The sequence below is a fragment of the Cimex lectularius genome, unplaced genomic scaffold (assembly GCF_000648675.2).
Source record: "Cimex lectularius strain Harlan isolate CLEC.00 unplaced genomic scaffold, Clec_2.1 scaffold40, whole genome shotgun sequence".
Classification (NCBI taxonomy): Eukaryota; Metazoa; Arthropoda; class Insecta; order Hemiptera; family Cimicidae; genus Cimex; species Cimex lectularius.
Genome location: NW_019392652.1, coordinates 1,860,491 through 1,873,622, shown reverse-complemented (window position 1 = coordinate 1,873,622; position 13,132 = coordinate 1,860,491). Strand labels below are relative to the sequence as shown.

The window sequence follows — 13,132 nt, the reverse complement described above, 5'->3', positions numbered from 1 at the left end:
CTGATAATAAAGATAGAATAAATCAAGATTCATTAGACAATCAACATTTTATCAGTAAGGTACAGTATAAAAAAAAAAATTCTGTAAAATTTCAAAAAACTTTCACTTATTTGTTTGTAAAAAATATTTTAACTTTTTATTACACAGAATAAAATGCGAGTAATGAAAACAAGTAAATAAATAATTAAAGGATATTGGTCTGTGAGTCTGAACACATGTCGAACTGGCACTCGATCAAAAATGATAACACCGAGTCCATAAAGACCCATTGCTGGTTTACCATGTGAAAAAATAATTCTTTGGAAAGTCTGAGGGACAGTTGATCTATAATTAAATCAACTTCTGTTGAATGCTGATGACTTGGTTCAATTGCACTTACAGCACTTCACAGTAAAACATTGTTTTTTTCTTCTTTGGATTAAAAAAGGTCATGTTTTCAAACAAAAACAGTTGAAACTACTTTATAAGAAAAATGATAGGGGGCATCTTAACAGTTTAGGTGTTGGCATGTCGACATACTTATAATCTGGCTTTTTTTTTAAACACCGGCACCCCGAGGTTTCATAAAACCTTGTAGTTGAAATACCCTCATTAAAAAAAAAAAAAAATTAAAAAAATCGATAACATATATGATCATCACATCATACAAAAATCACATTCCACACATCAAACATTTCTACTTAGTCTAATTATTCAACAATTTGGCTTTCTTTTCCCTAATATCCCTTCTATATAATCCTGAAAGGATAATCAGGCCGAACCATTATCTGATTTTTCCTACTGTCGGGTCCTTTCACCTCAAAGAAGCCGACTCTTTATATAAAAATGTCTTTCTATCCTGACTTCCTTCCCCACCCCTTCAAAATCCAACGTATATAGACATAAAACAGCAATATCTCACTGGCACTCCCAACACGACACACAAGAATGACACACACATCTACACAGAAAACAAACACTTGGAATGAGTCCAAATACATTGACTGAATTTAAAAATTCTAGCACTGTATAAATTCAATTTCTTTCCACATCCTATTTGTAAAATTTAAACAATGTTTATAAATCCCAGGCCCTGAAGATGATCTCAATAAAGATCGAAACGTTGGCACAATAAAGAAAATGTTTTTCTAAAACCTACGTCACACCAGACTGCATCTCACAATCTCCAAATAATCATTGACTAACGGTCACTAAACACCACATATAAATTTAAAAAAAAAGAAAAAAAAAGAAAAGGCAAATGTTAAGTTTTAATCATTCAAAAACTAACCTTTCGGTGGAAATAAATCATTTCGTCTCTAAGAATGGCCCTTAATATGGATGCAACTTTGAAGTTTGGATGAGCTAGACATCGAGCTGTAGCTATTATGCTAGCTGTTAAAGGTCCGTTAACTCCAGTTTCTGTAAGGAGTTCCTGAATGTTCGGGGTCAACCTGAATGGAACAGGCCTGTTTGCATCCAATTCACCTAAAACCCGGCCAAAAATGTTAAAACATTTGTTAAGAAATTCGGTATGTTTTGGAAATTTAAAATTTCAACCTTTTGTGTCTTCAATGTCAAATTTAAAATAAGCGACATTCAAAAGTCCAGAGTCTTGGTGAACGTAGAGCATATCAGGGTTGAGCCTAGTGAGGTGCAAAACATACTCGCAAAAGCATGCCAGTGCGAGCTGTAGTGTCATCTATAAACATAAATAGATTAAAAAACATTCAATGAACTATTTTAAAATAGATTTTACCATTTTCCTAAATGTCCAAAAATCAGTCGGAGATAGGTATGTTTTAAGAGCCCAATCTTTTAACAATGTCTTGGGTATCATCGTTGTCTGCACGTCTTTTAATATTTCCTTTAATATCTGATGACTTGCTTGCATTCCTCTTGCCTAGAATGATTTAAAAAAATTAACAAATCATATTAGATTTGCACAAAACAATAATTTACCTGAACCGAAGCAAGTCGTTCATAATATTTTGTTACAGGTGCATCATGCTCGATTCCGTGACTGGCACATGCGCCTTTATAAACATCTAGTAGTGAAATTGATGAAGGGTTGTCTTCAACCAGTCTGATCAGAGGATAAACAGCAACTACACGTGGGACCGTTATGTGCAGGAATCGTCTTGATGTCTCCTACAAAATAAATCCAATACACCTATTATTCCTTAATTATAACTTATAATTTGCTTAGCTGTATGCTGCATTTCTCATGTAAACTTCTTAATTTTTAGACTAATCAGTAAGTTTTATAAGCAAAGTATTTCCCATCATACATGGGAGCTTAAAAGTCTTTCTGTGGGGTAGACTTTTTCCAATTATTTCAACAATCGAGTTAAAAATTTTGTCTTGCATTGTTTCAGCTGCAGTACTGCATGTTTCAGCATAAGGGTTTTTAGCCAAAATGCCACCAATAGATATGATAAAAGTGGGGTGGGTATGTTGTTTAAAACTGCTTTAAAAGGTATATCTGGATTTTAAGCATTAAATGCTCATCATTAGGTTGAAGACATTACAAACACGCCACTTGACACAAAGCGGGATTTACAAAGTTAAATGATTGCGATATTAAATGTATAGGACAAAGTGGCAGAGAAATTAAAATGAGAGTTAAAGAACACTTGCCTAAATTGAACAAATCTGAATTTAAGGACCGACTAAATGAAACAAAACAAAATTTCAATTCAAATTTAATGTTTGGCTTAGAAATGCACGCAATCAATGAGCATCTCAGTCAGAAGGATAAAAAGAAAATTAGGGAACAATGGAACTCGCTCACTGGACACAAACAATCCAACAACCTCCTAATAAAATTTGGAAGGAAAAAGATAACAGAATGTATTAAAGGAAGCAGGAAAAACTGCGACTCGTAACAGGACACTGAAAACTTCTGAAGAAAATGGCATAACCCAACACAGCACATGCTGATTCTGCAAAGTAGAGGAAACATCAACCCATCTAATTGTAAGGGTGCAAAATTAGTATACAAACAACCCTGGTGGGGACCTTCTTCCCCGGGAGAATGATAAGAAAAGCGGGGAGAAGGGGATTGTGTGGCTGGAGGCAAGCGAGTTGACAACAGTGAGCCAAATCCTTTATTTTTTCTGTAAATTCCTGAATCCTTGTTCCTTCAGGGAGTGTGCCCGCTCCTCTTTTAATTAAGCGTATTTGTAAATAGTATTTCTTTAAAATTGATCTTAAGTTGAAATTGGGTTGTTTTTTCTTAAGAGGAATTTTTTATTTTTTTTGTTAACAAGACATTTTTTTTAGTTTGTTTCTACCACACGGCATTTTTGTAAATATAGCTTTTTATCGGATTTCATAAGGTCAAATTATACATTTTTGTTTTACGTGTGTAGTTGGATATTTCCTTTTTCCCGGTTCTTGTTTTCCTTTTGGAAAAACTTAGAATTTTCAGTCGGGGCCCGATGGTCCATTGAGACGACTAACATAATAACAAACTGTGGTGCTACACTTGCCCACAGGAAGAATTGTTTTGGGGCATACAATGTAACCGTGGAAGAGATCCTGAAACCAGACCTATTAATCTAGTTCCTTGATGAACTAGAACTTTAAGAACAATACGGAGGATATAGTAGCTCTTAAAAGGACTAGTAAAATACATGGCCCGACTAGTACATCTATCTTTCTAATGACATGTTTTTTTACAATGTACTGATGCATGTGCATAGATTTAAAAAAGCTATAACAGAAAAAATAGCTAGTTTTCCATTCTTCAGAAGAACCACCAGGTCATTGACTCATTGTTGTTACTCATAGCCAATTATATGTTGTACTAATTAGGGCAAAGAGAAAAAAAACAGAAGCTGTTTTAGCTAATTAAGATGAAGATGCCAAGTCTGGATATACTACAAATATAGTGTATCCAGAAGAACTTATTTAATACAAATAAAATATTAAACTCTCAATTATTCTGAACCATTACTAGTAGGATATATATTCACAGAAACACACAGACCCATTGAAGGAGAAGTTCAAAAGCATCTGGCAGATCAACCCAGTGAGGATAGGTAGGCCAAAGTGATTAGCCATGACCAAATTTCAGGTTTATCACCCTACAGACAAACATGGGCAAATTTCACAATATTTTTGTGTTAATGTCGTGGGTAGGTGAATGCATTTATTAGCAGAATGGTTGATGGTGATTTTATAGTAGGTGACTGTTTATATGAAGATGGTGGAGAAGTTGACCGACCAACTTGAGACAATGGTGTTTAAATAAGAGAGAATGCATTTAAGAATGACAGAAGGACAGTGCCAATATGTTTTGCTTAGAATTTGCATTACTAGGAGCTGAAATGTCAATTGTAGATCTATAAAATTACTTGTGTACATATGCATTACCTTTTGCTTTCCTAGATAATGGTTAAGCATTCGAAGAAGCTGTAAGACCCTTTCTTCTCTTCTGGCATCACCTAAACCAGAGTCGTTTACAACAAGGTAAGGATAAATTTTGCCATTGTGGCCTCTTATGAACAATCTCCTAGCAGCAGTGTTGTGTTTCTGTACTATTTCTACCCTTGGCATGAATCTTGATATCCTTACATAGTAATGGGAATGCTAAAACAAGTAACATTTGTTGATATAAAATTTATAATGATATTCTGTATATATTTATAATGATAAGTATGTAATACCTTCGGCAGAAGGAATTCACCAGGAAGTTCAATTTCTGCAGTCTGTAAGCTGAAGTTGCTTAATAGTCTACAATTTTCTTCAATTAAAAATGACCTAAAAAAAGAATCGGTTACAAAGGAAATCATATAATTTATAAGTTTATGGGTTATAAATTATAAGGGGTTATACTTTGGCAAAAGTTTGGTCTTTCCCTCCAGTATTTTGACCCATTTTTTCAATTTGTGAATCAAATTTTGTAATTTCATTGCATTCGGCACACTGAAGTCAAAGTCATCACTGAACTGGCTCTTCATCTTCTGGAAAACTGGATCTTGACTAGTGATTTGTGCTCTCTTGGCTAGACTTTCCGATGCAGCGCTACTAACTGAGGTGTTTTCTGAATTTGTATTTTCTGAATTTGTGTTTTCTGTAAGGTGTTATTTGCACTTTAAATACACTTATACTTATTAATAATTAATTATCGAAATAGTTACCGATTCCACCAAATGTAGCAACAAGCTTTTTTACAAAATGCAACGTGTGAGGAGTGATTGTTGCTTCACTCACGGCACCCCTGTTTTCAAATGCAATGACATAGCACTTTGCTAAGCCTTGCCTAAGTTGTCTTAAAACTTCTTCATCCCAGTTTTCTCTGAACCAAACCATCTAAAACAAAAACAAACATAAATATTTTAGTAAAAAAAAAAAAAAATGGAATAATCATGTTGAAAAATCATAACATACCTGATCAACAATCCCTTCTAAGAATGAAATCACAGTTGGATGAGCATCCATTTGAGTATGCATTATTCTTCCACATCTCCACATTGAGGGAGTAGCTTTGAAAGGTCCAGAAGCATCAGTGCCTGCAATAACGAAAGTAAATACATGTTTTTTAAACATAGTTAATTTTTGTCACTTTACCTTGTTGCTGGTCACTCGCTCTTGGTAGCTAACACAAAAAAATATGTATATAAAAATTGTCTAAATTCTAAATCTAAAAAACTTTTAAATTTATCATTTTACCTGTTTACCCGCTAATTTGGCACTTTTGTATCTTTCAAGTTGTTCTATTTTCAGCGTATAATACAGTGTTCTTATAGGAAAATAAACAGCTTGAGGGAACATCCTGCCGACCTAAAAGAAAAAATTCATATGAATGATGTTAAAAAAATCCATGTCATAAATAAGAAAACTTACTTGGCTTAGAAGATTTAACATGTAAATTCCTTCATTTCGCATTAGACAAGTAAGAAGTTGAGGGATCCAAGGTAACCACTGAATCGGTGGTACCCCAACTACATACTTGTCTACAGCTTCGGTTAAGGAAAATTTTTCATCATCATATGTCAAAAGCCAAAGGACCTTAAAAAACATATGTATATTAAGACAATTATTGACATTTACAAAGCTTAATTGCTATTTTACCTTTGCAAGATACTTCCTCGATTTGGATTCGTTCTGATGTCTGCAAGCGTGCAGAAAGCATGTGATTGCCGATATACCCATAGTGATGTCAGGGTTTGATGATTTTGTGAACTGAGACTCAATAAAATCACCCCAGAGAGCCCAAGCTTTGACTAGTGTATCATGGAGTTGTACCGCTGCTGAGAAAGCTTTGCTAGCTTCATCGACCCTTCCTGAAAAATAAAAAATTATGACAATCTTTATTTAATTCTATCATTAAAATCGACCTTACCAATTTGTGACAAAAGCATTCCTTTCAAAGCGTAACATTCAGAAGTCATCTCCTTGGTGAAGTATCGTAATTCGGTCAATTCAACAACCTTGAGGCCTTCTTGAAGCTCTTTCTGCCCAGACTGTCCAGACTGTGAAGCCATTTGAAGATAACATTTCACCTGTTGTCTTATGTTTTGAAAACAATCGACTACAGGTACAGTTGGGATTGTGTATATACGTGACAGAGAGTCCTGACATACACCGGTTAAATTTTGCTTTCTTGCAATTTTCCCAAAATGAATAATCGCCTGGAAATAAAAATATCAATAACAAAAATGCAAATGAAGATGACAACTATAAAAAATACCTGGCAAGAATCATGTACGCCAAATATGCTCCTGTTTACACCTTGATCATGCTGGGCATCATAATTTGATGCAATAAACTGATAATGGTGCTGGCGCCAGGTGAAAACATCACTCCAATGGCTCAGGTCATCAGCAATGATTGGTATCCTGTTTCTCCAGGTTTTGACAATAGTTTTCATGTCGTGAAGCGAATTGGTTCTTTCATGTTGAAGCATTCCTTGGTGGATCTGACAAGCTTCTTGCAATTCCATAATCTGAGTGATTATCATAATTAGTAATTGTATGTAAACAATAATTTCATAATTTAATGTATTATAACAGGTAACATCACTCCTTATGTTTCTGTTAAATTTGATAAAAACCTACAAAAATCTGTGAACCTTTACTTTACATCTAATTTAAATTGATTTAAAAAATTTATGTAAAGTGTGGCTGAAATGAAAACTTAATGGCACAAGTTATGATAGTTCAAGTAGTTAGACCAGCAGCATATTTTGCTGAAAGTCGTGGGTTCGAGTCCCACACGTGACACTAACTTTTCTTCTCAGCTCACACTTTACATAAATATTATAAATCAATTTAATAATTACGTTGGTTAAAATAGGGCAAACTAAGATACATTTGGATTTAGGTTTAATATTTCTGTAATTTAGTCAATTCTATCATTTTGGTCTGTCTTCACTGTGATGGTCATTTTGCCATATTCAGTGTTGGGGTTACAGGCAATTGTATTTTATGCAGTTTGGTTGTTTTCAATCTGCCAAAGTCTGGACAGTTTGGTATCTGCATTTTGATCCTTACCGATTATCTTGGTCTGTCACCTTGCTGGGCTAGTAGGCAGATATGTTTCGGCATTTTGATGGCAAAGAAGGCAAAATCCTAGAACATGTCTGACAGACCAACCTAGGGTGGATATACAGAACAAGATGTTAGGCCTACTGCTGTATTGTTGCCGGCAAGTTACCACAGGAAGTTAGACTTATGATTTTAATCAGTTTATCTCTGTACATCTTCCGCAGCACGACATTTTACTCCATTTCACATTATTTCTCCAAGTTTTATTTCTACTTATTTGCAACGGTGTTCACTAAAACACGTACTTCTCTCAATTTTCAATGGTTGGATCAATTAAGATAAAGCAAGGACTCAGAATCTGTCTTCAGAGGCAAGGCTGCAATAAGGTGAAAAAAGTTATATAGAATATTTTACTCTTGTATTTATTTATTTTTTTCAAATAATAACTGAAGATGTCGACCACAACTGAGAAAATGGTTCCAAATTTAAGGTCATTTCTTCTATAGGCACGTGAACAGCCTAATTGGGTTTTGATCATTAGTTGTACGCTCAAGATCTTTTTTGATTTTCTTTAAAGTTAAGCTTTTAAAGCTAAGAGAAATACAAATACTGTAGAGCCACAATGATGAAGGAAAGTCTTACTTCAATTTCCTCCCTCGGCCAACTACTACATGTTTTGTGTACCTTCGAACTGAACAAACTTTTATCCACAAAATTTATATAACTACATTACCACATTCTTGAACAACTGTGTAAATGCTGATAATAAAAATAGGTCAGATTATTATGAATGTAGATCACTTTTGTCAACATACTTGAGCAATATAGTGAGGAGGAGATTTGGGATTTTGCAGTGGCCAATATCGAAGGGCTTTTTATTCTTGTGACAAAGAGATCCTGAATTTGAATGCTGGTAAGTTTTTAGGTTTTTATTATTAGTGTAATAATAATAATAATAATAATAATAGTAAAGTAAAATAATTCTTGTCATATAGGGTGGTTAATACCCAACTTCTCATTCTGTGTTGGATAAGGTGTCAAACCACTACAATACTTCTTTCATACTGTTCTCAACTAAAAAAGCCAAGGGCTGTGCCAGGATTCGAACCCAGGACTGGTAGCATGGCAAATACGGTGGCCTAACCTGTCGGCCACAATAAGAGCGTGTAATATATGGGATGAAAAGCATTGAGTGGTCTCTATATGCATAAGAAGATTCTGCATTTTTTCCTCCATGCATGTTTCTTACTAACACTCTCTTATTTTTCTCCTGTTTACTTAATTAACTTGCTAACTAATTATTTAGAATTGAGAGATGCGGTCTGGTGTGATGTAGGTTTCACTAATCACCACACATAACTTGCTAACCTCTCGTTATCTCAGATTGTCAAATTACCAATAAAAGAACACAAGGAAGTATGCACATACAAAAAGAGAACACTTATGTTTAGTACCCGCCTCCAACCAAAACGCTGCCAGCCACAAGAGCCCTGAACCCTAGCTAAAAACAGACCCCACACAATTTCCTGGAGAAAAGCTGGCAAACATTGACCCAAAAAGACAGTTATAATAAAAAAAATTAAGTGCCCCAAACCAAATAATTAATTTAACAGTGCAACAGGAAATGGTAAGTACATAGAAACATTAAAATAAATTGGAATGATTTTATTAAAAAATAACAGTTCCCTAGTTAATACAATATTAACATTTTTTTTAATAAATGAAAAAAAGGCAATCAAAGTTTAATTAGAGAACCTGAATGAGCAACAAGTTTAATCTTATGATCGCAAAGAAACAACATTATAACATTTTATAATTCATACATGTATTTAGTAGTCATAATTGACTATATTAATTATTTTATAGTTTTTATCTAAGGTCTTAGTTAAGATAAAAAAGCTAGTGTCTCACTTGTGACATTAGCTTTTTCTACTCAACCAAGAACGTAGATAAAAAGTATAATTAATTATATTATTTTTTCATACAACCTTACATATATATCACAGATATGCTAAACAAAAGACAAATTAACACATAGGTACAAATCTTGCATTGAAATGTCTGATTCCATAAGACACTTGAGTTAGGCTCTTTTAGGATTTTTACGGAAGTGCTTAAATTAATTAGGCTTGTTTTACATTAATCGTATTGAATGTGAATTTGTTGGTTTTAAACAGCACAAACTAATCAGAATTGGTTTTGTAATTTTTTAAAAGTAAAATAATAGCTGACTAGAAATCATTTTTGTTTTGAGTCGTACAATTTTTGGCACTAAAAATGTAACAAAATTATCTTCACTCACACGGTTAAAATATCGCTGATTAAAAGACCAGACTTTAAACATAACTGAGTAAGCAAACTTAATAAAATACTAAGATGGCATACCATATAGATAAAAAATTATTATATTTGCAATATGGAATTTTTGACACTTTTTTAAAAATAAGTTACATTTACCAATTTACACGTAATACTCCAACAGTCTTGTACAGTCTAAGTGCTTATCTTTTTTTTTTGTGCATTTATTGTGCGAATAAAGTACAGAAATCCAATTAAAAGTACAATTTGCAAAAATAACAAAATAAATATAACCAGTAAGATAAATCCAAGTACACTTGTTTAATATCAATAGATTTAAATAAATAATGTAATTAAAAATAAACATTATGGCCAGTCTTTAATTTAGAGCAATGAATATTATGTTAAGAGTATTATTCAGTTTCAATTTATAACAAAATTTTAAATAAATATTTGAATTGTGTGCAAAAATAGTATTTTCAAATCTTATTAAGTGTTCTCCTCACTTTAGACTGCGCATTTATACTATTTCTTATGAATATTTATAAATAATTTCACTTAAATGTGTTCAATCATTGCATTTTAAAGCAAACTGTAGTTGTGATTGTTCCAGTTGACTATAATTAGTTGAAGCGATCCGTGAAGATAATTCAAATTTTATTTTTACTTTATAATTAATTTTAGTTTGGTGGTAACATATTTTAAATCTAGAAAGAGGGTTATTTTTTTAATACTAAACACACTATTTATTTTTATGATATATATTTTAATTGCTATGCGTTTCAGGCCACTTAGCTAAATGTTGAGCTCTGAAGAGGACTTGGCCCAAAATGCATTAGCAATTAAAACATATAGCTTAAAAATAAATGGCGTGTTTTGTAAAAACATAAAATAAAAAAATAAACCCAACTTTCTAAAGATTTGCAATTCGTGAAGTATATAGTAAATGGAATAATCATACTTCCATAAGTTCGTTATAAGTAATTATACAATGATTGTTTAGCAATGTACGTTAATCCCTTTTATTCCCTCATAAATATGAAAGAATATGTCAGTATATATATTTCTTTTCCAAGCATCCCTGCATTGTTGAATTTCTCTAACCAGTGCCAGGAGCGGCTAGTTAAATATCTACAAGAATCCTCGTGTACAGAGGTAACATGTCTATTTTAATCACACTGTATTTAAGAGAATTAAGGCCATCTGTAAGAAACCGATATTTTCCTGTAACGAGGACATAATACCGGTCTGAACTCGGTTTCTCCTTTTTATGAGAAAGCATCACGTATTGTGATACATCCGAGGAAAATCTACAAATTTTACTACCGTTTCTTGTCACTCTGTTGTAGAAGTCATCGTCCTCGCCACCCCATCCGAAGAAAATGTTCGAGAATCCGTTGACCGCCTGGAACTGGCTTTTTAAAATAGCAACGGACCCGCCAAATATGGAATCATAAGGGACTTTGTAGTCGAATATGTTGATGTTGGCTGACATGTGCCGAGGGTAGTTGGTACAACCATAAATATTGTTAAGATTCTGCGGGAGAAGGTCGACATCGTGGAATATGTAGCAATGGAAGTTATCAATCTTCTCGGTTTCTACAAAGCCTATGTTGAACAGCTTTGCCCTATTGAACGGCCTGTCTGTCTGTTCTACGACTACGATGCGATAATCCAGATTCTGCTTCTGAAGGAATGGATGCATATATGCGAGAAAATCCCTGAGATTTTCTTTTCTGTCCCTGTACGGAATAATAAGCGCGACTTTGTGCGGTGAGATGCAGTTCTCCGGCTTCCAAGCACCGCCTTTCTGTATTCTTGTGTCTGTAGCGAGTAGGTCCAGAATTTCTTCTGGAACTGGCTGAGAAGGCGGCTGGAGAATCAAACTCCTCTCTCTCCTTGCAACTTCACAATACGGCATTGTACTATTTGAGAGTTTCTCGACTGTAACCAAACTGTCTGGTATGTCGATCATCCTGATCACAATGACGTTCGACTTAGAAAAGAGCAACACATACAGGATGGTGTTGACAATCACTACCAAAGGGACAAGCCCGAGGATGACTTTGATATTTAAATAATACTTAAGAACTCTTATCCATCGGAAGTAAAGTGTCATCTTGGCCGGGTTTTAACGAAGTCCGGCTAGAAAATGCTAAAGCGTCCGAACTGTACTTTGGGATTCAAACGTCTTACTGTTACATAGAATAACGGCCGAAAATGCAAAACTAAGCATAACTAGAAATTATGTTAACAAATATATAAATGTAAGGGTTCAACAACTTTTCCCCACCCGCAAACCGGACAAACAGACTGACCTTTTTTTTCGATTCTGACAACAGTATTCCGAAAGGAATAATCGATGATAAAATAGATCGTTCTTTATGTAGGCAGTTCATACAGCACCAGATGGGTTCTATATTTTAAATTTAAAAGAATATTTACACGTAAATTAAAATATAAAATATCCTCATCTGCTAAAATTTTCAATTAAAACAAGTTCAATTAAACAATCGATTGAAACTTCGATTATTTAAAATCTATGGGCATGTTACTGCAGAATGATTCAAGTCAAACATTGACCAAAAACAAAAAAGGTCTTGATTTTATTGAATGATAAGAATTGAGAAATCTTTGGGTGTATTTGCATAATTATGAGTGGTTTAATGTAAACAATTTTAATTAATTGTATTTTTTATACAAGGTCTTGGTTGAGATGAAAAAGGTAGTGTCCCACTTGATAAAATTTGAAAATACTATTTTTTGGCACACAATTCAAATATTTACTGAAAGCTTTCAAATTCATTCAAAATTTTGTTATACATTGATACTGAATAATACTCTTAACATAATATTCCTTGCTATAAATTAAAGACTGGCCAAAATGTGTAGTCAATGATTATTCGGAGATAGTGAGATGTAGTCTGGTGTGACGTAGGTTTTAGAAAAACATTTTCTTTATCGTGCCAACGTTTCGATCTTTATTGAGATCTTCTTCAGGGCCTGGGATTTATAAACATTGTTTAAATTATACAAATACATTTAGGATGTGAAAAAAGTGAATTTCTAGGACTAAGGAAAGCTACATAACAGTTAGCAATCTACAGGGAAACCAACTTACTGACCAACAAACTGCAACAAAGTAACTGATCTCTTAGACTTTTTCATTACCAAAAAAGTTTCTCCTAACTTCATTGCCATACCAGAAAACTTTGATATAAATTCTGATCACAAAACGATAAGTGAAATATGTATTGACAATATATTGTCGGTATTTGAAAGGATAATAAAAAAACAATGCCAACAATACTAGTTAATTTAACTACTGGCTGGACTAGTTTTGCCTTAAACGTAGATGT

At 33.5% G+C, this 13,132-nt stretch overlaps 2 protein-coding genes across 2 annotated transcripts in view; both read right to left on the bottom strand.

Annotated features, from left to right (window-relative positions):
- LOC106670100 (transformation/transcription domain-associated protein) overlaps positions 1–13,132 on the bottom strand; it is a 39,962-nt gene that overhangs the window by 1,716 nt on the left and 25,114 nt on the right. The window contains exons 44-58 of the mRNA XM_014400116.2: positions 6,680–6,934; positions 6,332–6,620; positions 6,061–6,272; positions 5,833–5,997; positions 5,659–5,769; positions 5,557–5,584; positions 5,377–5,498; positions 5,127–5,298; positions 4,822–5,059; positions 4,653–4,746; positions 4,360–4,575; positions 1,942–2,130; positions 1,739–1,882; positions 1,540–1,681; positions 1,271–1,467 (exon numbers count right to left, since the gene is read on the bottom strand). Coding sequence (XP_014255602.1) covers positions 1,271–1,467; positions 1,540–1,681; positions 1,739–1,882; positions 1,942–2,130; positions 4,360–4,575; positions 4,653–4,746; positions 4,822–5,059; positions 5,127–5,298; positions 5,377–5,498; positions 5,557–5,584; positions 5,659–5,769; positions 5,833–5,997; positions 6,061–6,272; positions 6,332–6,620; positions 6,680–6,934 — 2,574 coding nt within the window. The remainder of the gene's footprint in view (positions 1–1,270; positions 1,468–1,539; positions 1,682–1,738; positions 1,883–1,941; positions 2,131–4,359; positions 4,576–4,652; positions 4,747–4,821; positions 5,060–5,126; positions 5,299–5,376; positions 5,499–5,556; positions 5,585–5,658; positions 5,770–5,832; positions 5,998–6,060; positions 6,273–6,331; positions 6,621–6,679; positions 6,935–13,132) is intronic.
- Positions 9,723–12,190, bottom strand: LOC112128463 (beta-1,4-galactosyltransferase 1-like). The gene has a single exon (XM_024230689.1). It carries the CDS (start codon positions 11,890–11,892, stop codon positions 10,897–10,899), a length of 996 nt encoding a protein of 331 aa, XP_024086457.1. The 5' UTR covers positions 11,893–12,190; the 3' UTR covers positions 9,723–10,896.